The 23,844-nt window shown below is 51.8% G+C and overlaps 11 protein-coding genes across 11 annotated transcripts, besides 4 other annotated features; 6 read left to right on the top strand and 5 right to left on the bottom strand.

Moving 5' to 3' along the window:
• Positions 1-692: 692 nt before the first annotated feature.
• Positions 693-783, bottom strand: a tRNA (tRNA-Gln).
• A 248-nt stretch (positions 784-1,031) lies between these two features.
• On the bottom strand, positions 1,032-2,086 carry PODANS_6_2210 (uncharacterized protein; the record flags this gene model as incomplete). The annotated part of the gene is made up of 3 exons (XM_001910243.1): positions 1,032-1,067; positions 1,125-1,599; positions 1,656-2,086. 3 exons carry the CDS (start codon positions 2,084-2,086, stop codon positions 1,032-1,034), a joined length of 942 nt encoding a protein of 313 aa, XP_001910278.1.
• Positions 2,087-2,952: 866 nt separating this feature from the next.
• PODANS_6_2220 (uncharacterized protein) lies at positions 2,953-3,384 on the top strand (the record flags this gene model as incomplete). Its single annotated transcript, XM_001910242.1, has 1 exon — positions 2,953-3,384. The coding sequence occupies one exon, from the start codon at positions 2,953-2,955 to the stop codon at positions 3,382-3,384; it is 432 nt and encodes a 143-aa protein (XP_001910277.1).
• Positions 3,385-3,634: 250 nt separating this feature from the next.
• PODANS_6_2230 (uncharacterized protein) lies at positions 3,635-5,509 on the bottom strand (the record flags this gene model as incomplete). Its single annotated transcript, XM_001910241.1, has 1 exon — positions 3,635-5,509. The coding sequence occupies one exon, from the start codon at positions 5,507-5,509 to the stop codon at positions 3,635-3,637; it is 1,875 nt and encodes a 624-aa protein (XP_001910276.1).
• A 595-nt stretch (positions 5,510-6,104) lies between these two features.
• On the top strand, positions 6,105-7,557 carry PODANS_6_2240 (uncharacterized protein; the record flags this gene model as incomplete). The annotated part of the gene is made up of 3 exons (XM_001910240.1): positions 6,105-6,474; positions 6,535-6,743; positions 6,787-7,557. The coding sequence occupies 3 exons, from the start codon at positions 6,105-6,107 to the stop codon at positions 7,555-7,557; spliced, it is 1,350 nt and encodes a 449-aa protein (XP_001910275.1).
• A 218-nt stretch (positions 7,558-7,775) lies between these two features.
• Positions 7,776-8,575, bottom strand: PODANS_6_2250 (uncharacterized protein; the record flags this gene model as incomplete). Its single annotated transcript, XM_001910239.1, has 2 exons — positions 7,776-8,167; positions 8,230-8,575. The coding sequence occupies 2 exons, from the start codon at positions 8,573-8,575 to the stop codon at positions 7,776-7,778; spliced, it is 738 nt and encodes a 245-aa protein (XP_001910274.1).
• Positions 8,576-10,013: 1,438 nt separating this feature from the next.
• PODANS_6_2260 (uncharacterized protein) lies at positions 10,014-10,865 on the top strand (the record flags this gene model as incomplete). Its single annotated transcript, XM_001910238.1, has 1 exon — positions 10,014-10,865. One exon carries the CDS (start codon positions 10,014-10,016, stop codon positions 10,863-10,865), a length of 852 nt encoding a protein of 283 aa, XP_001910273.1.
• A 1,090-nt stretch (positions 10,866-11,955) lies between these two features.
• PODANS_6_2270 (uncharacterized protein) lies at positions 11,956-14,478 on the bottom strand (the record flags this gene model as incomplete). Its single annotated transcript, XM_001910237.1, has 4 exons — positions 11,956-12,842; positions 12,964-13,537; positions 13,609-13,927; positions 13,985-14,478. The coding sequence occupies 4 exons, from the start codon at positions 14,476-14,478 to the stop codon at positions 11,956-11,958; spliced, it is 2,274 nt and encodes a 757-aa protein (XP_001910272.1).
• A 612-nt stretch (positions 14,479-15,090) lies between these two features.
• On the top strand, positions 15,091-17,953 carry PODANS_6_2280 (uncharacterized protein; the record flags this gene model as incomplete). The annotated part of the gene is made up of 3 exons (XM_001910236.1): positions 15,091-16,194; positions 16,309-17,092; positions 17,151-17,953. Coding segments are annotated over 3 exons (2,691 nt in total), but the record flags the coding sequence as incomplete, so codon positions are not given.
• Positions 17,823-17,842: a sequence feature (primer 364).
• Positions 17,919-17,943: an STS (microsatellite 364/680 NON POLYMORPHE).
• A 166-nt stretch (positions 17,954-18,119) lies between the features above and the next one.
• Positions 18,120-18,139: a sequence feature (primer 680).
• A 308-nt stretch (positions 18,140-18,447) lies between these two features.
• PODANS_6_2290 (uncharacterized protein) lies at positions 18,448-20,667 on the top strand (the record flags this gene model as incomplete). Its single annotated transcript, XM_001910235.1, has 1 exon — positions 18,448-20,667. The coding sequence occupies one exon, from the start codon at positions 18,448-18,450 to the stop codon at positions 20,665-20,667; it is 2,220 nt and encodes a 739-aa protein (XP_001910270.1).
• A 902-nt stretch (positions 20,668-21,569) lies between these two features.
• On the top strand, positions 21,570-22,197 carry PODANS_6_2295 (uncharacterized protein; the record flags this gene model as incomplete). Its single annotated transcript, XM_001910234.1, has 2 exons — positions 21,570-21,954; positions 22,013-22,197. 2 exons carry the CDS (start codon positions 21,570-21,572, stop codon positions 22,195-22,197), a joined length of 570 nt encoding a protein of 189 aa, XP_001910269.1.
• Positions 22,198-22,507: 310 nt separating this feature from the next.
• Positions 22,508-23,521, bottom strand: PODANS_6_2300 (uncharacterized protein; the record flags this gene model as incomplete). The annotated part of the gene is made up of 2 exons (XM_001910233.1): positions 22,508-22,739; positions 22,794-23,521. The coding sequence occupies 2 exons, from the start codon at positions 23,519-23,521 to the stop codon at positions 22,508-22,510; spliced, it is 960 nt and encodes a 319-aa protein (XP_001910268.1).
• Positions 23,522-23,844: the final 323 nt, after the last annotated feature.

Here is a 23,844-nt window from a genome sequence, read left to right as displayed (position 1 = left end):
CAGCAACCACGTTGGACGCTTGGTAGATGCAACAGCGGCTGGGCGATAATGGAGAGCCTTGACACACCATCGGGCGAATCAGGGTAGTCGTTGTGGAAATATGAAGGTCTCTTTTCTTTGGTCCTCATCGAGCTCAGTTCTGGGAGGATATTCCGGACGGTCTGACCCCGGCTGTTTGTGCGAGGCCATCTATCAAAAGGAAAAAAGAAATATCGCGCACGTTGTATCATGGATGGTGGTGTGAATGGATGGATGGATGGATGGATAGGAGTGAGGGAAACACAACAGGAAGAAAAGACGTGTAAGTGGAAAGCTTTCATTGGATCATTGCGAAAGCCACCACGAGACAAGCGTACCGGGTTGGTTACCCGCCGTTTCGTCGGAGAAAAAAGCAATGTAGGACCTCGAGAATGCCGTCTTTCTCGTAGAAAGTCGGATGATGGACAAGTGGCATTCGAGAAAAGGATACCAGATGAGCCCCATGGTGAGACTTTGTGTTGGGTTGGGTTGCAAGACCATGCCGACTTCGCGATTCGATCTAGAAATCTTGGCTTGAGCAACCACGAGAACTGCATTAATGGGCCTGCTGAGCTGAACAGGATGGACATGGGGGAGAAAAAAAAGAAGCAATAACGCAAAAGTAGGACAGCCAACAGGCCTGTGCAAGAGAGAGAAAGAGAAGCAAAAGCAGAAGGTCGTGCCCGGGTTCGAACCGGGGTTACTGGAAGGAATGTGACTTGAACAAGTCAAAATCCAGAGTGATAACCACTACACTACACAACCTTTGATTTGTTGGTGGGAACAAAAGCAGAATTTTGGGTCTATGCGGCTGGTGCAGGCTTGGCACCCCCTTTTTTGCCGCCGATATCATTCCAGGGTTAGGGTGTAAGGTGCAAAGTCCCTCTTCCTGACGAGATGCTCATGACATTGTTTGTGGCTCTAAAAGGTCTCAATTGCTCGCCTTCTATCTAGAAAATGTACTAAAAAAGTGACAGCATCAAATCCGTCCTCTCCGCCGACCATACATCTCCTTAAGTCGACTTCTTGTGTAAGATACCAGCACCGGCCTGTTGATCACAACAAATTAGTCAAGCCCCCACACATGGAATCTAAAAGAAACATACCTGGTGACTGGGGAAGATCAGAGTATCAGCAATAACAACATTCTCCCTTCTGCCAGCAACAAACACAACCACCTCGGCAATGTCATCTGGCGTCAATGGCTCGCAGCCCGCATAGACAGCGTCCGCCTTGGCCTTGTCACCGTAAAATCTGACAACAGAGAACTCAGTCTCAACCTGACCGGGGTCAATCTCCATGACCCTAATGCGAGTAGCGATAAGCTCCTTGCGCAAAGCATCGGTGAAGCTGCGAACGGCCGCCTTGGTAGCGCAGTAGATGCTGCCACCGGGGTATGGCTCACGGCCAGCGATGCTGCCAACGTTGATGATGTCGCCAGCACCACCCTCAGGCCGCTTCTTGAAGATTGGGAGAATAGCCTGTGTCATGTTGATCAGCCCAGTAACGTTGGTATTGAACATGATGTTGATGTCTTCCTCGGCAATCTCGGGTGCCCGGGCGAGACCTTTGACGAGACCCCTATATCTTGTTCAGTATGAACCATGAAGAAAAAAAAGATGGGATCAAAGACATACGCATTGTTCACCAAAACATTAATATCCCCAAACTCCTCCGGCAGTTTCCCGACAAAAGTCTTGACCTCCTCGGGGTTGCTCACATCAAGCTGAACAGGCAACACCCTGACCCCCTCACCAACCTCGGCAACAATATCCGCCGCGATCTGCTTCAGGGTATCAATCCTCCTCGCGGTAAGAACAAGCTTCAGGTTCTTTGGAGCAGTACGAGCAAACTCAAAAGCGGTGCTCCTTCCGATGCCGGAACTAGCACCGGTAATGACCACCGTTTTGCCCTCGAGGCGCTTAGCAACAGCGGAGGACATTGTTCTTGTGATTGATGGCGGGGTGAAGAGCGGGGCAAGGATGAACCGAGCGTTTGATTTTGTCAAAGTTTTGAAAAGTTGAGAAAATGATTTATACCTCAGTCTTGCGGCGGCAGGCAACAACATGTTATTGAGGAGAATGACAGTTATTATTAGGGGGTCCCGTCACCGGAGAGAACAAAACACGGGGGTCAGTGGGAGGGTGCTTGCTGACGCCATAGCTATCCACTCTGCCGGGCCAGCCCCGCATTCGACAATGCCGGCGATAAGGGGAGCTACCCCCGGTGCCCCCGCGCCCCGCCGCTCACCCCGCAGTTTGACGTTGACAAGGGCGCGGAAAAGCAGTTGCGCCATAGGCCCTATTATTGAGTAACGAGATATTGGTAAGAATTTGGGGTTTCTTTGGGGTAGTCATTCTTGGTTTGTTTCAGCCTCAGCTACACCTCGAGCTCATAGTTAGTTGTGAGAAGTCTACGCTCTTTGTGTACGTGGCGAAAAGGGCGAGTTGGTTGTCTGAACTTGTGAGTAAGGCAGGTAAGGTCGCTATGGGGAGAAGGGGGAAAACAGGACAATGGGGTGAGATTTGTCCCTTTACTAACTGGTAGTCTGTTTTGATGGGTAGGTAGTTTGAGAAGAGATTTTGTCGTCGATGGAGATCGTGATGACCTCGGAAGATGCCTAGCAGTCCAATGCGGGAAATGCTTCCTTTTAGAGCACCACAAGACAACGCCAAGACATGTCAAGGTGTTGATCTCCAATTTCCAGGCCTTGGCAACACCTATATTCAATCTCTTGTGTCGCCCGAGAAACTTGTCGTTTAATCTGGATAATTCCTTCGAAACAACCCTCCCCAAACACCACGGGACTTCAATGACGACCCTCACCCGTGGGGCGCAGCCCTTACATATATATGGCAGCTCTTAAAGACGACCCATCATCAAGTCGGCTGTCATGTGGGTAATTGACCATCACATCAACACTAGATAGTGACAATGAGACTCGCCGCCCTCCTCCACACATCTCTTTTTGCTCTTGCCCTCGCCGCTCCAGCCCAGCAACTTACCAAACGCTGCCGCGTCTCGCGCGATGTTATGGCATGCTGGGTCGCCTGGGATCTTTCAGAATGCGTCGCCTACATTCCGCTGAATGTAACTTACGAGTTCGATGACGCCAACAAGAAAGTTATCATCCGAGGGCTTTGCGAGAGCTGCTCACACGCACTCGCGCTCGAGCGCGCGGCCAGCTGGGACGAATACTCAAAGTGGTCTTCGAGCTTTGGCGAGGTTCAAGACCTTGGAAACGGGACCTTTGTCATCACTGATACAGGGAAGGACTACTTCGATCTCTTTAGGGGTATGGAGCCGACGCCGTGGGGGCGTACTTCGTGCTATTCGTTGAATGAGTATGAGTGGGATTACGAATAAGGTAGGGAGGGGATGAGGAGGGATGGGGGATGGAAGCTGGTGGGAAGGGGGGTCATTGGATGGTTGGCCTGTTAATCTGTTGATCGTCGACATTTGTGGTTTGTCCTCAAGAGAGTCTAAATGCTTTTGGTTGGAGTTGCTGCGTAATATAGGAGAACTGCCAGCTTAATATCACATAATATCCATGTATCCAGCATTCAGTACTTCTCCATTCAAGAGAAGTCATCGTCCTAAAGGAGAGAGGGGCCTCTCAAACCTTGACCTGGTTCTTTTCCCTCAACATCCCCATTGCGACCTGCAAATGCAATGTGCCCTTCGCACCTGTCTCCAGCTCCTCGACACCTTCCCACTTCTCTTCGAGCTCCCTGAGCTGGTCACGCAACTCGAACCGCTTGAGGAAGCGCAACACGGCGGCGACGGCACTGTCGAGAGCCCCAACGATCCAGGCATGGTGGGCGCTCGATGCCTCCCCAACAATGTGGAACTTGCTGTCAGCCGCGGGGCGCGTCAAGTACGGGTACAGGTTGCTAAACTGGCCCGGCCCAAACAATGCAAAGGCACCGGCCGTATTCGGGTCCTGCGGCCACAAATAGGCGTGGTGGACGCCGGTGAAAGCAGCTCGAATCTTGTCGTATGGTATAGTTTCAGCGTGCAGGAGGGCGAGGTCGCGGAGGATGAGCTCAACAAGTTTCTCCTCACCGGCGGGGGATGCGCGGTTGTTGACGAGAGAGCCTACGCGGGTGGCGTCCTGTGCCCAAGTGTATGAGGCCAGCAGCCCGGCGGGGTTTTCCTTGCCGTCGTGAAGGTTGTAGGATGGGTAGACGCATGTTCGCAGCGGCAGATCGGTGCTGGCAACCCCGCCTTCGGTGATGCCACAGTCGACAATCCACCAGGGGTACGAGAACTTGAGAGCCACCTTGACTGATTCGTCGTAGTGCAGGGCGCGAATGGCGTCCTTCTGCGAGGGATGGAGCTCGAGGCTGCGCAAGTCCATGCGGCCGAGGCAACCGAGGGTTGTGGTGCTGAACACGGTGCTGTATCCCGTGCGGGCTTCGGTTTCACCGGCACATTTGACAGACATGTTGCCGTCGTCATGTGAGGTCCAGTTGATGGAGATGACCTCGACACGCTTACCTGTCTCAACCTTGGTGCTGAGACTGGCTTGCATGGCGTCGGTGAGGAGTGATGTGCCGCTCTCGATGCAGAACCACTCGACATCGCGCGTTGGGTTCTCAAAGTCGAACGAGTCCATTACGCTCTCGGAAAAGGCCTGGTCGAAGAGGTTGGTTGAGGTCCCTTGGGTTTCCATCCACTGGATGGCAAAGAAGTCATACTTGGGCAGCGTTCCGTCTGGGCCGCCTCGTCTTAGGAACTCGCGGGTGCTGTAGTCGTCAACCGTCATCAGATTGTCGAACCCCTTGTTGAAATCCTTGGCAAGTTCGTCCTTGTATGGTCCGAAAGCATCGTTGAGAAGCTTGTCAACATTGTCGACAACATCATCGGGGACGCCGCCACCGTTTCTTCTGCTCGCATGATAGGGGTCAATGATGCCGTGAGCGAAGAAACGGTCATTGAAGAGCTTGGGGTTTTCTGGGCCATCCAGGTAGTATGGGATCAAGGGCATCATGGTGAGTTCGAACAGGTCGAAGGTGCGTTGCATGGTGGGAATCTTGGGGTATCGCATGGCGCCAATGTCGTGGTAATCGTGTGGTTCCTCGCTGAAGCGGTACGTATAACAACGTCCGCCCACATGGTTCGTGTTAGCCTCGAGGATATCATAACTAATCTTCAAGCTGTCGAGGATCATCGCGATGTAGAGGCCCGCGACACCGGCGCCTACAATGCAGACTTTGTGAGCTGGCGGGGTAAAGTCGCCAGCGCCATCGCCGTCGTGGAAATGACGATGGCCCTCGTCGTGTTCAAGACTTATATCATGAGGCAGGTTGTCCCAGGTGAAAGGTCCCTCTGTGCTGGAGATTGGAAGCCAACCTGCCAGACCGCCCTCTGGGTGACCACCTCTGAATGACTCCTTCTCCTGAAGGGCGTTGAGCTCCGCCGCAAGCTTGATGCGGATGAGCCGCTGAGCCCAGCGAGCCTTGATGCTAGTCGTAGTGGTGGTGCTCATGGCGGTTCACTTTGGGCAGGGAGCAAACAGAGAATAAGCTGAGAGATGTACACATGGAAACAATAAGTCGGGCTGTTACTCTCCATTCACCCAGTTATAAACCTGGAATCCACTGATTCTCACAAAATGTCATTGCCGCTTCTGCCACAACAAGAATCATAATGATTGCGCTTTCAGCTAGCCACTGTCAGGAAACAACACTGAAACAGCTATGCCACGTTTCTGTGAGAAAGTACATTCCACATGGTATTGGTTGCCCTCAGTTATCCCCGCATGGAATTACGCAGCCAAGGTCTATAAAGCCCACAATATTTGTCAATTTGACGTAGGGCATCAAACTGGACATGGTTGGGCAGCTTCAAAGCTGCAAGCCCGAGAGTCTAGAACCACAAATATGGTCTGAGATGAGGCGAGCGAGAGAACAACTCCGACAGGGAGGTGCAGAAACTCGGGTCCTAGTGAATGCAGGGCTCAAAATGCTCACAGGAAGGCCAAGAAGTCCTTATATTTGTTGAGCCCGACCAGTTCATTTTCATCCCATTCATACATCCCTCACACAAACAGCCTTGACGACTTCAGCGAACTATTCACTAACATGCTCACGGAAGTCTTTGACGTCGTCGTGGTGGGAGGCGGCCCAGTCGGGCTCGCCGCCGCGTACGAGGTGGGCAAAACAGGTGCGAGCGTCATCGTACTGGAGCAGAACAACTTTTTCAATCAAGCTGGAAGCTCGAATGATCTCGCCCGCATGTTCCGTACCATGTACACGGAGGACTTCATGGCCGACCTCGCAAAGGACGCCATGAAACTCTGGGACAAACTCGAGAAGGACTCGGGCTCGTCTCTCCGCTGGATGAGCGGCTTGCTCAACTTTGGAGACAAGAACTTTGGTGGAGACAGCCTTGAAGGGACTCTAATGGGTCCGGTGCTCAATTTAGAGCGGCTTGGGATGTCTTACCAAGAATGTAAGAGTTCATGATCTTCAACATCCATAGTACTGAACACTAGAAGCCCTTTGTTCTCAGTAACGGCCAAGGAAATCGAAGAGCGCTACCCCTTCAAAAATCTGCCCCCTAAATGGATCGGTCTCTTCGCCCCCGACAACGGCGTCATCAACGTCCAGCTTCTCTTGCGCAGCCTTCTCAGCCTAGCCAAAGATTACGGCGCCGAGGCCAAACAGCACACCCGCGTCGAGCGCATCATTCCCTCCACCACCGACAAGACCATCTGGGAGGTCCACGCCATCAGTCACGACACTGACCCGGCACTTTTCAAAGCCAAGAAGATCGTCATTGCCTCTGGCGCCTACGTCAACCCACGTCCTACGACCCAGCTTCGGCGTCTCCCTCGATCTCGACATCTGGGAAATGGTCGCCTCATACTTCAACACCAACCCCGGACCCAACGGCACCATCTTCCCTAGCATGTGGTTCCAATTCGCCCCCAACAAACACCGGCGATCCCAGCTCTTCTACGGATTCCCCACCGTCCCCTGGGGCCCCCCTAACGTCACTCGCATCGCCGTCGACGCAGCCACCCGCCGCATCAAGGACCCCAGTGAACGTCTGACCAACGTCGTGAACCCGGCTGACATCCGGGACACGCAGGAGTTTATCAAGAAGCACGTTGTCGGTGTTGATGCTACCGTACCGGCTTTTACACTGAGCTGTTCGCAGACTAATGTCTTTGACAATATGTTTGTACTTGATTACCTGCCAAAGGAGTATCTAGCAGGAGGAGCTGAGAAAAGCGTTGTGGTTTTCACCGCGGGTTGGGCCATGAACTTTGTTCCTTTGCTTGGCAAGGCGTTGGCTGAGATGGCGCTGGATGGGAAGTCAGACTATGCGCGGAAGGAGTTTGAGATTACGAGGAAGGATAAGAAGGGAAAGGGGATTATCAAGCGGGTTGTTCCAGGGAAAAGAGGGGGTCATTCGATGATGATGGAGGAGCTGGATGTTGATGATGAGGTGGAGGGAGAAAGCGCTTTTACTTATGAGGAGCAGGCTTCGGGGTCTTCCATCAGGGGGTGTCAAAATGTCGGGTTATAGGGAATATACGTGTGGATTTGTCAATGTCAGACTCCAAACAACCCAGGCAATTTCAAGCACTCCGTTACCATCCGCGACATCCATCTCCGTCTCAGTCGGCTTGCATCATGTCACTCTGTGACGATGCTTGCCTTTGAAAAACAGGCAACATGACTACCCGGCTCTCATTGCCCAATGAGCACTCTATACCCAGTCCCATAGCTTCACTTGCAGCTCATTTATTTGCCCTCGACGGAGCGAGTCGCCCTGGAAGCCCCGTGTCTTGAACCAGCCCACCACATCACGGCAGACAGCAACGGAACTCCCAAACCGACACCAATCCCAACCCCAAGTCTCATCTTTCGCTTCTCATCCGCACGAACATCCGCCTCCTCCTCGCGGATGTTCCTCACCAGCTGATGAGCCCAGCCCGACTGGACACTGAACTGATTGGTGTAAACCTCCGGGAAGCCGGAACCGGGCTGGCTGAGGCGAATGGTGTTGGCCATACCACTCGCCGAAGACGCGGCCTCCCCGGCGGACATGTTAGGCGCGTGCTGCGTGGGGAAGTCCTTTAGGATGGTGAACGGATCAAAGGTGAAGGATCCCTCAGTGCTCGAGGTTGTCACGTCTAGATGGAATAAAGTTAGCCAAATGTTTTTGTTCCATACAAGAGGGTGAAGGATCACGCACTGGTACTCCACATAACAGGAAGCTCACGAGCCGACTTCTCCTCCTCGCTCTGAAAGGGGCTCCCATCAAACAGCCATTCGATCAAAACATCAGTATCCCGCTTGGCCTGACGCCAGCGAATCTCGTACTCGACATGGTGATAAAGCACAGCGTACGACGCCGCGGTGCTGGACGGGATCAACGCGTCCGCGCCCTCTGGGTAGGAGCACGACTGTCCATTCTTGTCACACCAAATAAAAGAAGACAGGCAGATTCCTTGGTCGTTGCAGGTTGTGTCTGTGGCAGGATCAAAGGCCACCGAGGCCGACGACAAAGCCGCCAGAACGAGAAGTTTGGGGGAAAGCATTGAATTTTTTTTCCTGTTGCCCACAGGTGAGGGAGATGGGCAGATGCGACTCACGAAGTTTTTGTTCAGGGACGTGTTATTACACTTATTTGACTCAGCCCTACCGCCAAGAAAGGGTCCTCGTCACGAAAAAGGACCCTGCATCAACGTTAGACTGACTATTTTCTTTGCTTTGGGACCCACCGAGCCTGAATGCTACGCTCCAGGTTATGCTCCTCCTCCCCGTTAACTTGGCAAAGCGGACACCCACTCGGCCAACAGGTTTTGTTTCTTCATCAACCAACTGCGAGCGAACGCATTGCCCGCTGGGGCGGCTCCGGCGAGTAGGCGGGTCGTGTGATCAACGTTGTAGATCTTAGCTAAAGTGAAAGCCATGACAAGAAGAAACTCAACGAATGCGGAGGCACAAAAGTAAGCACTTGTCTAGTAAGCCTTGCATCAGGGGTCCAGTCGCTGCGGAGTGTTTGTGTAAGCGACAGATCTTTAGTGCGTATAAATCCACTCAGCATTTGCTGTTATGGGACATCGTGCCTTGGCTTGTAGTGTTGTAGGATCTCTGATACGCCGCCGCTAAGGGTTTGTGCCATGGGACATGATTGGACAGTTGCTAAAATCAGGGAATATGATTGGTCAGGTATACCAAAATCTAGACTGTCTGACCTCCACCAACTGTGCCTCTGAAGACCGGATACGCCGAGCCGGCTCGAGTTGCCTGAGTTTTTGTTGCAGTTGAGGCAGGCGGTGGTCCATGAGTTCCACTTCATATTGTCTTGGCCAACAAAGACTTCACAAGTTTCTTCACGAGTTTCCAGATTGAGCAGTATCAAAACCGTTGATCGCATCGACCTGATGTAGGATGGGGAAAAATGCCATTGAAATTCGGAGAGGTATTCGAATTAATGGCGGTTCGGCTTTTTTAGAATTGTGAGAGGAGTGTATAATCAAGTGTGAATACTTGGCTGACTTACATAACTTCAACGTTCATGCATTTGGTATGGACTAGGTGTATGTCAATCAGTTGGGTAAAAACCTCCTAACCATGGATTTGGAATACCTTACCGAGCACGATTCATGGATGCAGGGAAAAGCAATAGTCTAAAGGGGAACGCCCAACAGCAGGCTTGGCTAACTTTGATGCTAACTTGAAGAGAACATCCGGCCGGAGACCGCGTTGACCAGCCCTCCTGTTTGGTTGGCATACGCCCATGGCGGTTTGGTCAAAACAGACGATGAATGTCGGTGCTGGTTCAGGTAAATGTCGACACCCTCGGCGTATGGCATCGATGAAGTATCTCTTTTTGTGAAGATGTGCTATGAGATCAATGCCTCTCACCCAGGGGCAAAGCAGAGTCTACTGTGCAAGGTACTTTACCTAAAGGCCCTGCCTTGGGATAAGGCAAAATAAAACAAAGACCCAGGCTTTCGGTCAGGGTTTAGGATGGCCAAGAGTATCCTCTACTCCTCAGTAAGCGCTGAGTATGCATGTTGGGTCTGTCGACATGACATTCCTACACTAGCCACGCTTGATCACAATCCTGCCAGTCGACAGACCCGAAGAATCTATCTCTGCCTCTCGTATAGCTTCCCAAACAAGAAAATGCTGCGAATTCAGAGTCGTCCTGGGACTAGGGTTGGGATTTCTACGGCCATGAACTTCTCGAGAAGAGGACGAAGCCATGACTGCGCCGCAGCAAGCACCAACTTGTATGACAAGGTCTTTGCAGTTGTCAAGGATGAGAGAGACGTAGGCAGCAAGACGAAACTGTATATAAAGGAGGCTCAAGACGTCTCAAGGTGGTTCGAATTGATCAGCACCCAGCAGCTTGCCCTTCAAGAACTCTCAACTTCAACCCACCGACCATCACATCCTCTCTTGTTCATCATGGCTACCGCTTTCGGAGTCTTCTCGGGAATCCTCACCGTCCTGGGGTTCATCCAATCCAACATCCCGGACAGGCCCAACCAGTATGAGACCAAGTTCCGCATCCACGTCGGTCTTGATGGTCCGAGCGGCCTCTCGAACGCCGGTGGTGATGCGCCCGATATCCGTGTCTGGAATGAGGCCGGCCAGTTCATCGGTGCCAAGTATGACCCTGGCAAGATCAACCACGGCTCCTTCAAGGACGTGACGGTCCAGCTGTCCCAGCCCCATCAGCCCACGTACGCCCTGTTCACGGGCAACGACGATGCGATCTGCATCGCGTACATCACCAACAGCTGGGCCGACGGGTCCAAGTACGGCTGGGTTGGTAACTGGGCGGACAGCTCGTCCTGCAACCAGGACTGGTAAGAGATACTCTTTCTCGTCTGCGAGCAATAGGACCAGTGCCTAACAAACTCATAGGTATTATTCCAACATCGTCCAGAGCGGCAAGACCCTCAACTGCGCCTGGATCGATCGCAATGGCGACAGGCCCAAGACAGCCTTCCAGACTCATATTCATGAGTTTGCTGATGAATCTCGGAACAGAGGCAAGAACGTCGGCTAGTAAGTTCACCATCCCCACCCCTCCTCACCCCCTGAATCACATCTAACCTCAAATCCAGCTACTGCGCCAGCAACCCCTCTCTCAAGTGGTACACCAACTGGGAGCCCAACACCATCTCTTACTGGGTCACCCCCCGCAAGAGAGGCCTCGCCGGTCGCAGCAGCGAGCCCCAGCAGGGCATCGCCGTTGGTCCCGTGAAGCCCGGAAGCGAGGAGCGTGAGAAGCTCGCCGGCTCACGCCCTGCCTTCAACGAGACCCGTCTTGTCCGCTCTTCCCGCCCTGAGCACAGCGCCGTCACCCTCTGCGGAAGCGACAGCTCCAGGGGGCCCGATCTCGTCTCTCTGCACGAGGGTAAGTTCTGCGACATGTCTACCCGTGAGGTTCTTCCTCTCTGCGGCCCAAGCGTCACCGGTGATTGCTTCGACGACACCGTCAAGACGCTCAAGGTTCGCAGCGGTGCCATTGTTGGCCGTGAGGTCGAGGTTGAGAAGGACTACACCGAGGTTTTGGACTGGGGCCTTTAGATGAATTCGAGATAATGGGTGTGAAGAGGTGGTATAAGCCGAGAGCGATCACGAGAGTGCTGATTTACAGGAAGCTTGTTTTGCGTCTCAGAGGCTATCTTCTGCATCTTTGTTTTCTTTCACTATAGCTAGAAGTCAGTTGTTGAGCCGAGCAGGGTCTAGGCGTGGAGGTGGCAGGAGTATATATAATTGCCAACTTCACCACTGATATTTGATCACATGTCCATGTTTCTGTTTGTGGTGGGTTGCCCAAGTATATTTCAAGCTGTATACGCAGTAGGTAAGCTAGTTAAGTGTAGCATCTCTCCAATGAGATACCAGCAAAGTCAACAAACATCCTTCTTGAATAAGTCTCCCCATAGCCCTCTTAAAAAATCGTCAGCTTATCAACCTCCCCACCAATACTCCCGTCCCACTTCCCCTTCGTGAAACCCCCCTGCGAGGGAACCTTCGCGGGTAGCCAAATCGAGTCTTGCTCGGGGTTCGACAGATGCTTGTAGAGCACCCGGCTGTTTCGAGGACTCGTCAACAACAGTTTGAAGCAACACCCGTACTCGGCCGTCCAGGTAATTATCTCCATCAATTGCCCCATGACCATCTCGCTCTCCATTCGCAAAATGTTGTTGTCCTCGAAATTGGTCACACTATCCAAAATGCAGAAAAGTGCCTTGTGACGTGGGAGCTGGGCAACGAGGAGGTAGAATATTTCGCAGAGGTCCTCAACGTCATCCATGTCTTTTTCCTGGATCTGACGGAGGGTATGTAGACCAAAATTTGGATATGTCAAGAGAAGCTGACTGATTAAACTGCGCATCATGCCCGTGACGCCAAAGTCTGGATCTTCGCTGCGTCGATCCGTGTGTGGACCGCAAAAGAAGGTGACCACCAAGACGGAAGATGACTGGATTGAATTGGCCAACTTTGCGGCGACGAACGATGTCGTGTGGTGGTTGCGAGTGGCGTTGAAGTTGAGGAACAGGGCAGAGGATGTTGTTTCCGTTATCCAGCTCTGGAGCTTTGGTGATTGTATGGCCGCGACAAGGCGGTCTTGATCTGAAATGGGGACCTGCCATACGCTGCGCAAACTGGTGACTATGTCCCTCTCAATCACTGAGCTGTCATAGTCTAGTGTGGATATGGTCTCCTCGAGCCTGTGGCTGGTTTTAGAGCCATGAGGTAGTGACTCGGGCGAAGAATCTCGTGTGAGCCTTGACTCGGATTTTGCCTTGCGAATCGGAAGAGAGGGACCTCTCACTGTGAGAGTAGGTGGGTGGGGATATCAGCAAAAGAACCGGGCATATAAGCTACTTGACCAGTTGACATCTGTTAAGAGGTAGCTCACCATCATGCGTCCTCGCATTCATCCAGGCACCACTGCCTAAGAACGCTGCCAACACATTGGTCAATTCACTGACCTGCGACTGCAAGTCCACCGCCTTGGAACTGAATTCCTCCCGAAAATTGTGTAACTCATTGTTTGCATCATCGAGATAGCGGACAAGTATGCTGTGGTTTTCATCCTGCCGGACCCCTTGGGTTCGTACCATCTCGGACGTAGTCACAATTCGCTCGTAAGAGTTGAGACGAACAACATGTTCGAAGCGGTCAGCTTGTTGGCGAACGTTGCTGAGGAGCTCTGTAAGTTGTATAGCATATACGTCCTGCTTTAGGATACTCTTGAAAAGCGTTTCTGGATACCATTTAGTTTCAGCAATGCGGAAGAGAATGGAGAGAGGAAACGTGTACTCACTGATGGCTTTCTCTCTATACCACAAAACAATGTGATGCAGTGCTGCTATTATCACAGAATAAAGGTCCGCACTTGCTTGATGGAGGTCCTTGGAGCGTTTGAAGATCCCCAACACCAGATGTGTGCTTTTTAGTAGAATCGGAATTTCCGCCAGAGCATCACAAACATCCGAATTGAGGTCGTGCAAGCGTGCAGCAGCCTGCGAATGAAAGACATCAGTACGTCGCGGAAGATTAAGGCTACCTAATCAGATCACCAGGAAATACAAACCCCAAAGATAAACTTCAATCCTCCGCACAGAACAGATAGGTATTCGGACTGAGACGGTAGCAAGCTGGCCCAGGCATCGAAGGCCTTTGCATTTCGCCCGAAGCTGCAAAGACCCTTTCGAATCTTGTTCCACATTCCAGAAGCCTCCGAATACGTGTCTGCAGCCCGCTGGGCCTCTTCCAAGACATCCTCCCAAGTAAACGAAGGCTTGGTGGTGATTCCTGAACCGAATTTTGGTCCTGATGTTAGCTTCTCATAATCAGCGATTGCTAATTGAAACCGCAGCTTTTCTTGTGTGGCATCTCGGTATATCTCTTCACTACTTCCATGTCAATAACACCATTGGGTGAGTCTTAAGATTGGGTCATGGACCTACAGAGAGATGCCGCAGTCATTTTCGCCTGCCACCATGGCAACGGACGTTGGGTTCTGGTTTCCATCTTCGCTCGCACCCACAGCTGTATGGCACGATACTCGGAGTTCGGCGCCTGTGGCTTTCAGGAATGTTGATTCTGCCTCAGATTTGTCCCGCACCTTGGCAAGCGCAGGGTGAATGTCACGACGGAGTCTTTTGCGAACATAGCTGTCCACTAGAGTTCCTAGACCTCGATTAGTGTTCGGCGCTTTTGTCGACATGATACCTGCAACTTCAAGGGAGAAGCTTGTAATGACTGAGTCGCAAGGCAACCAAGATGACCAAGGAAAATAGGGGTTTTCTTTTTGCAATTGCTGTGTGATTGATAGGTAGGTGGGGAGAATAGTAACGAATCTATCAGTGTGTGAGTGTGGTATCACCATGCCCGCCACGGTGCGGCACACAAACATGAAACAGATACGAATGCAGGACCTGCAGGATGACCTCTTTTCCATTGGCTGAGGACTTTTGCGCCTCTACAGATCGTTCGATGACACTCAAGTTTGTGTAGGTAGCGTGCCCAGATTGTGTTCGGTGAGTTCAGAGCCTTGCTGTAGAAGCGGGGACACGGTCGAGAACAGTACATTTTTGCCATTCGGCTCTTGAAGAAGTAGCGCGTAGGCGGCGACACGGCGAGTGGCCCCGTTCCTGTCCGGTGGCACTCCCGTCACGCTGTTAACGATACGAGCGAAAGCAAAACCTTATCCACCTCAGTGTTAAATACCCTAGGTACCCTTGACCCCGCACTATGACTGTTGCCTGAGCTCAACGCATACAGCAGCAACGAATGATTCCTGACTTTCATCAAGATGTCTCTTGTGGAAAATCACCCTCCTTCCACTTCCACCGATGTCCTCAATAAAAGCGATGTTGAGGACGTCGTCGATGAGTCTTCGCCCCCATCATCTCAGCCAGGGTGTGTTATCTCTCCATTCCAGTCCAGCTTAGGTGCCTTGGTGCCATGTTGCTGACAGCGCAGAAGCAAAAAAGAACCCGAGACCAGCGGTACCCAAGAAGGCACAACTTCAGTGAATGAAACAAAGAATACCGATCCAGCAAAGACCCAAGAAGCTAAAATAACACGAGTCCCTCCCGAAGAATGGCGACGAGTCAAAAAGGGGCGCAAACTCGACCTGGACCAAAGCGTTCTCATTACCTCATCCAAGGTGAATGTCAAGGCCAACCTACGGAAGCTGCGACGGGAAAGTGCGATAAGAAAGAAAAAAGGTGAATCATCTCAAAATGCAGAGGTGTCTCAGCAGCTAGACGTGCCTTATCGGCTCGCCATCAATTCCCAGTACCTTTTGCACGCCCTAGGGGAGTGTATCGGGGAGGAGCTTACCGAGACTCAAAACGTTTTTGTACGTCCGTTCAAGTATCTTGTAGGGCATGAAGCGGAGATACGACAGTTCTACGCCGATCTTGAGTCAGCCTACGACCAAGCCGAAGCTGATGCCCAGGCTGAAGTCGTTCAAGAAAAAGAGACGTCAGAAGATGAAATCTCGGCTGAGACGGAGCATGAGACACTGAGGGAGATAGCGGATCGCGCTAAACGACAGAGGGACGAGTTTCGGTGTCTTATAGAGTTCATGGATCACGACATGGCAGATATATTTGACGTCAAGCGCCAGATCTCCAACAAGACCATAAAAGAAATCGCTTTTGAGAACCTGTGGCAGCTCTTTCGACCGGGGCAGACATCGTACCTCTTCCAAAATCGGGATGATCACCGTCGATGCCAGGCGTTGCAGATCCTTCACGTCACCGGTGGCCGTGAAGTGTTTGACTCTGGCAAGAAGTGCTCTTTCGACCCAGTGCGCGATAGAGAATGGGATTCGGAGACTGAGTCAGAGGAAAGATGCCGCGATATTGTCAAAGCCTCGGACCACGAAAGCACCAGTTTCATCATCGACTCCTTCCACATCGACTTCGACGGTTTCCGGATGGGTCCAAGACCAAAACGTTTCGTCATTTCGCGCTACGTTGGGGCACGCCCCGTCAAAATATTGCCGCTGTATCCATCTTTTCTCCACCCTAATGATTCACAAATTCAGGAGATACTCCTTCATCGGGGAAAGAAGTTCACAGAACTGGCGACCGGAACACACAGGAAATATGACGGGTTTACCATTCGAGAGTCTAATCAGACAACACGCGGTTTTTACAACTATGTGATAGCTGACACCGAGGTATGAAGCTTTCGGCTGGTTCCTATCTCCCTAGTCCATTGAGTTTCATACCATATATAGACACGTACCTAACATATAAGCAAGCTCCACTGCGAGGTCATGGTGGATCAAGCGGCAGGTATCGAATTCTTTAGAGAGGACATGAACCTGTACCACAGATTTTCCGTAAAGTTGGGCGGAAGTATCATCTACAGCCCGACCAAGGCCGACAAGCGAGAAACATTCGATCCGTTACCCGAAAAGCAGGACAACAGCTGGGTCACCGACGTCTTTGATGACTCCAAGTTCGAGGCTGACCGACACGCCGACTTTCTGCAGTTAGCAGAACTGCGGAGTATTCAAGAGTTCCGAAGAGCCGGCTGCACTGACGAATGGGCTCTGTTGCTTCCGACCCGCGTGTATGGCTACTCCTTGCTCGACCACAGGTGGTTTGCCCTCGACATCAACAATGTGAGCGAAATCCCCCCCCGGTCGCTCACATCGCACTTTGAGGACCTGGTGCTGCCTGACGGCCACAAAACACTCCTTCAGGCCCTCGTGAAGAATCATGTTCGGGTACCCAAGCAGAGCGGTATTGCGCATGAGACATTCTCTATGGATCTCGTCGCTGGCAAAGGCAAAGGGTTGATTATTCTTTTGCACGGGGTGCCTGGTGTGGGCAAGACTTCCACAGCTGAGTGTGTCGCCGCTGAGTTGGGCAGACCACTTTTACCTATCACATGCGGTGATATCGGCACCACAGCAAAAGAAGCTGAGAGGACATTGGAGTCCTTCTGTGGGTTGGCGCAGAAGTGGAGATGTGTGTTGCTTCTGGATGAGGCCGATGTCTTCTTGGCGAAGCGAGAAAAGGGAGACATTGAGAGGAATAGTCTAGTTTCAGGTATGCTGTTTTGCAAGTATAGATCGGACCAAGAGCAGCTTGTTGATTAGTTTCACAGTTTTTCTGCGCGTTCTAGAATATTACGCAGGCGTCATCATCCTAACCACCAACAGGGTCGGAGAATTCGATGAAGCATTTCGATCACGCATACACATTAGTCTCTACTACCCAAAACTCAGCCAGAAGTCTGCCAAGGACATTTGGCAGAGGAACATGTCCCGTCTCAAAGCGAGCGGAATAGACATGGACATAGAAGAAGAGAAGATTGAACGCTTTATTGACCAGCACTGGGAGCGTAACAAACACAAGCCATCCCGGAGATGGAATGGCAGGCAGATGAAAAACGCTTTCCAGACAGCCACAGCACTGGCAAACTGGGACTTCTATGAAGGCGGAGAAAACACTGAGCTAAAAGGACCGCTCCTCAAAGTTGGGCATTTCAAACGCGTCGCGCAAACATCTGCCCACTTCGATGACTACATTCGCGACATTCATGGCTTCCAAGAAGAAGACGACCCGTACAGCGTCATCGCCGGACGTGACCTGCTGCGGCAAGACAAAAACCCAGGGACACTTCCCCCCGATTCGTCCGCGCCATGGGGAAGTCGTCGAAGAGGGAGAAACCCTCCGGTATATCCGGTATCGAATATGGAAGATCTTGGCAGGAGACACAATCGACGGCGTAATCGGGAGGAAATGTTCACTGATGACGAGGATGATGATAATGTCAAGCGGCTGAAGCTAGAGTTGAGGCTGGCTGAACTGAAGAAAAAAGAGGGTTCGGGAAAGGCGGAAGCAGCGGGACCGATTGCAGACGACGAGGAGGATGATGATGATGATGATGATGATGAAACATGGTGATGTGCAATGAAGGCTGTGTCTCAGAGGTATGGTGGTTAATTGTGTTTTCTTTTTTTCTTCTCGAATTAATTTCATCATCTCAGACACGAGATATTTCACTAGCATGATTTCATTCCTACCTAGTGGTCAGAGTTGGGCGCAGAGCCTCAGCTCGAGCTGGCCACCTCAATCACAGTCGGGGTTTCTAGTAACGGAGAACTCTGTCTATTGTTCGTGATATTTTTGATTGGCAAATTTATTGCAATGTGCAATGTTAACCAAAAGGGAGTTAGGAATTTTATTACCTGTTTGGAACATGCAGAGGATCGATCCTTCACGCATTTGTTGCACTGCTATTGGTTGGTTGGAGGTCAACTCACCAACAACCCGCTCCACATGGTTGGGACCCGAATCTTGCTCTTGGCAATAAGGCCTCGCTCGAATGTTGCTCTTTCCCTCGGAGAGTAACATCAACTCCTGATATCCTCAAGCTCCACACGATCACCTACATCGAGATGGTCTTAGTTCCAGTCAACAATCTGCCGACAAGTCCAGGATTGAATCAAGCAGCTGGTAGTTCTCAGAGCCAAGCAAGGCCACTTATCCACGTGGTCAACGATGCCCTTCCACCGATGACCGATGACCAGGAAGACCAGGACCAGAAAGATGTTTCCCCTCACACATGTCGCCACTGTTCAAGAATCACGATCGATATGAGACAAAACTCAAAAGACGGCAAAGATGACGGTCAAATTGGCTTCACTGAGGCTGATGTCATCTCTGCTCTGAAAGACAACTGCGCTTTATTCTCTGCCTTTCGTCAAGGGGCCTACCTTGTCAGCATGACCTCAGGTCCAGACAACCCGATCTGGGTCGAGCGGACTTTGAAGCAGCCAGCCATTGTCAACTTCTTCGAGGTCGATTGGGAACGACTCAAGCTGGGCTACAAAATGAACAATAGGTTGGGGGAATTGGTGCTCTACAATGTTCCAGGTCAAAAGCCCCACGAGCTGTTCGGACCCCAACCGCCACCCAACCTCCTCCCCAACTCTGAGCTCAGCTACTCCCGAGCCAGGAAATATCTCCGAGATTGCTCCGCCAACCACACCAAATGCCGCGAGTTCAACCTTAGCCACATGCCCACCCGCCTCTTGGAAGTCGTTACTCGCCCCAATTCTCCAAACCCAGATGAACCACACCTCATCGTTCGTCTTGTCAGCAACCCACCCCCAGCCCCCTACGCAACCCTAAGCTACTGCTGGGGCGGCGACCAACCCGGCAAGACCACCAAAAGGAACGTTGGAACCTACTCCCGCAACATCCCTCTTGATGTTCTCCCGTTGACCATCATCGACGCTTTAACCGTAACCCACGGCGTAGGAATGAAATACCTCTGGGTGGATGCACTGTGCATTGTTCAAGACTCGGACCAAGACAAAATGAATGAAATCTCCAACATGCACCTCATCTACCGCGGAGCATTCCTCACCATTGCTGCTGGTGTAGCTTCTACCAGCCTTGACGGGTTCCTACGTCCGAGGGTTCACGACAGGGGGTATGTCTTTAATGTAAGGGTTGATTCACCAGTTGGAAAGCAGGAAGGGGAGATACGACAAGCTATCGCCATGCCAGTGCGCTTGAGGCGGGATCAGGAGATGTTACCTCTTTACACCAGGGCTTGGACCTTCCAGGAGGGACAGTTATCCACCCGGGTGCTTGCTTACGGAAACAGGGGGATGGTGTTTTGTTGTTTGGAGTCGAGGCATACAGATGGGGGGCTAGAGGAGCCAATTACGACTTTGAGATCGATTGATGATTCCATAGGCGCAAGTTTCAAGAACTTGGACCCGGGAAATCAGAGTTTGGGCGGGGTGGGGCATCCGTTGGCTTGGGGGGTGATTGTGGAGGCTTATACGTCGAGGGAGTTGACGGTGGGGGATGATAAGTTGTTGGCTGTTATGGCTATTGCGGAGGAGTACAAGAGGACGAAGGAAGGGGTGGGGGAGTATTTGGCTGGGTTGTGGAGGGGGGATATGCTTTTTCAGCTGTTGTGGGCGGCGCATAGGGTTAGTGATGTGAAGACCAAATTTAAGAGGCCGGAGAGGTACAGGGCGCCGAGTTGGAGTTGGGCGAGTTTGGATGGGCATTTTAGGATTTTTTTGCATCAGGGGGTGTTGGATGGGAGTATTGGGTATAAATACGCTTGTGAGTTGCTTCATGCGGAGACAACGCTTGTGGGGGGTAATCCGTTGGGGCAGGTCAAGGGAGGTTTCATTCGGCTGAGGGGACGAGTGAAGAAGGTTGTTTGGAAACGGAATGGGACCGGTAAACATGATCACGGTTATGGGTGGGCGCTTGGGGATTCGGAGAGCGATTGGGTGAAGTCTGGTGAGGTGCCGGGGGATGATAGGCTCTCTTGGTATGTTGATGTGCCGGATGAGTGGCCGGTGAAGAGAGACATTGTGATGTCTTGCATTGAGGTTTGCACGTATGAGGCGCCGGAGAACCTGATGCAGTTTGCTATGGTGCAGCTGTATGACGAGAGAGGGGGGTCGCCGAATATGACACAGGGACGAGGGATTTTGTTGGTTCCTGTTGAAGGTCAGCCGGACACATACCGGCGGGTGGGGACGATGGGATGCAAGGGCTATCTTGAGGGCGATGTGGGCTTTGAGAAGAAGCCTTATTGGTTTGATGAGGGTCACGGTATGAGGCAAGAGGTTGTTGTCATCTGATCTTGGCATTGAAGAGTTGAAGATGTCGCAGAAGGATTGCTCGTCATGTCCACAGCTGAACTATTGAGTTCGGTGCAACCAGTTCTAACCGGTAGTTCCAAATATGGACACCGAACTTCTTCATCACTAATTCCCATGGCAGGCGATAAGGTCAAACGCCGCTCTCCTTACCCTGGCTAACTGTGTTTGGCCGAATTGTGGGCTCGGATTTATGACCTTGAAGAATTTTTCAGTAATTCCGGTCCGGCATGTTGGTTGTTCCAACACTTAGAGATACAGGCACTTACCACTGGTCTGTCAAAGACATGAGACAATTGAACTATTGAAATCCATGAATATCCATCGCGGCTTGGGACGTACATGTTGGTTATTCTCCAAGGTATCACAGAGTATCCACCTGCCAGCTTGACGGTGTTCTATTCGAGGCTGACGCGATGTAGGATTTGGTACGACGATGTTATATGCAGTAGACGAAGCCTTCCAAGGTTCGTGCGACTTCTCGGCGTAAGACTACGAGCAGGTGATAGAACCACCAGGAATGAAGCTGTCTATATTGTCTCTCAATAGGCAAGTAGGTTTCACAAATGCGACTATAGACCACTGTTAGCTTTGGTATGACAACCTGGAACTTTGTAAGGTACCTGATTTTGCCAAGCTGATGGTTGACAGCGGCATCTGAGGCTTTTCCAATAGCACAGAAGCAGGTTTATGCCTTTCCGCCAAGTGTTCGATGTGGATATGTAGTGACAGACACAAAGAGATGTTTACTCGCTGCGAAAAATTATATAAGGGTCCCCCTCTCCTACTTCCATGAGGTCTGTCATCCTCATCACTACTCATCATCGGATCAGCATCACTTTCTCACCTGACTTTCCGGCTCGCACTTCTCATTGACTGCCAAAATGCAGTTCAAAGCCCTCCTCGCCCTTCTCCCCCTGGTTGCGACCACCGCTCTCGGTTTCGTTGTCCCTGAGGGCACCCCAAATGGCTTTTACGAAGTCACCGTTGGGGATGACGGCAACACAACCACGGTCGAGATTGATCCCTCGACCCACGCAGTCATTGGAGAGCCCCTTGAGAACCGTAGCCTGCCTCGCCGCAGCGCGAAGCTCAGAAGACAGGTGAACTCGTGGGGTGCAACGGGGAGAACTTTCCCAAACCAAGCCGACTACAATGCATGCACCCAAGGATGGAAGAACTTCTTCAACGCTGGAAGTCATGTTCCGTCCACAACACAGTACTTCGCCGTGTCGGGCCAGGCGGTACTTGCGGGCTGCAACTACAAGTGTAAGATCACATACTATATCATACTGCAATGCCCAAAGCTAACTGACCTCGCTTGCAGATGCTGAGGTCAATCACGGTGCATCCCTTGTCGACTCCTTCAACGGGTTCATGGACGACAACGCCGGATGGTGGAGGACGGGCTGGGTGCATTTCTTTTATCATTCCGGCACCCTGTTCCCGACCATCGACTTCACCTTCTGGCGCGATCTCAGTGGCACCAACTTCTGCGACAACCTTACCTAAAGCACTCACTTGTCGTCCTCCAGTGTGGTTTTCCTTTTAGGAAGGTTTTTACCGGCGTGTGAGCCAACCTGCAGGGGGAAGGATATCCTGTTCTTCTTGCAGCCACACTGCCTTTTCCTTCCACGTTTATTAAATAGTAGGGTAGCAAGATTGAACATATATAGGAGTTTGTTGGATGTATGTCTCGTGTTACTAGGTAGGTAGGTGTGTGATTTGCACTTTCCATCAAAATCGAACCGATGTCATTTTCTCCTCCACCTTCCAAGCACCTTTTTACGTTACTTCAACTGTGATGTCCCAAAGAATCTGCTCATTTCATCGCGCTAGCCTCGGCACACCAGTACGCCAACCTCTCATCTCCCTCCGGGTGCTCACCACGTTCGTTCTTCTCAAAATGCTTTTTATCTGGGTTAGAGTCCGAAGCAAGCAACTTGAGCGCCTTGGTTGCCACATCCGGCGATTCTGTCGACCTTGCCGCAAGAAACTTGATCACAGAGAAGAGAACACTGTCCAACGCACCGGAGATCCACGCGTAGTGCGCGCTGATAGCCTAGCCTCAGATGGCAAGCTGCGAATTGGCGAGAAGTTCTTGGAACTTTGGGTATATGTTTTGGAACCGTCCCGGTCCAAAGAGAGCAAAGGTACCACAGGTGCACAGGTCATGGGACCAGGCCCAGGCGTAATGGGTGATGTAGTAATCGTGGAGATCTTTCAAAGTCGGAGCCTCCTGTCGGCCTGCCCAGAGTTTGACCAGGCCCTCGAGGCAGACTGCGGCGATGGGGCCGGCGTAGCTTGGTGTTGGTGTTGAGGGATCAGTGTAGTCCGGGACAAGGGCTGCCATGCGGGACGCATCTTGGGCCCAGGCGCATGAGGCGATGAGAACGTTGGTGCCGTCGCCGTTGTCCCACGAGGGATAGACAGTGAAGCCGAGGGGAAAGTCGCTGCTAGATACACCGCCACCGCGGTGCATGGCGTCGGCATTGGGGTAGAAACCCGTCCACCAGCGCTTGTTGAAGTTGATGGCCACTTTGGTAGCCCGGTCGTAGCTGAGGGCACGAATGCCGTCGAGAATGTCACGGTCGAGATTGAGACCTGAGAGATCCATCTGCTGGAGAGGCCCTAGAGCTGTGGTGTTGAAGACCATGTCGTAGGAATTTGTTGAGGACTTCTCACCGCCTGTAGTGACTTGAATAGTCCTTCCATCAGAAGCCAAAGACATAGCTACAGCGGGTGTGGAGAGCGACACATCAATGGATGTGGCGCCGGCTTGGGGCCAGATGGTGCTCTTCAGACGAGCTGCCATGGTATCAGTGACGAACGACATGCCGCCCTCGACGCGAAACCAGCCTTTCTGGTCAGTTTGGACGAAGTCTGCATAGTCCGACAAAGTCTCGGTGAGTGCCCGGTTAAAAGAGGCCGGTGGAACTAAGAAACACTGTGAGTTATATGAAACGCCATATATGGAGTGCTGACACACCTGTCAGCTAGCTCGCCCGCCATAGTATCGGCGTATGACAGGACTTGCGGAAACATGAGAAAATCCCTGGTGGGGTAGTTGTCCTATCCCTTGTCGAAGTAGATTTGTACCTCGGACTGGAACTCCTTGAGCACATCTTTGATAGCATTTTCGAACTTCGACGCACTGCA

This window comes from Podospora anserina, chromosome 6, assembly GCF_000226545.1.
Source record: "Podospora anserina S mat+ genomic DNA chromosome 6, supercontig 2".
In the NCBI taxonomy this organism is placed as follows: Eukaryota; Fungi; Ascomycota; class Sordariomycetes; order Sordariales; family Podosporaceae; genus Podospora; species Podospora anserina.
Note: the sequence above shows the minus strand (reverse complement) of the source record. Positions and strands in the feature narration are given on the sequence as shown.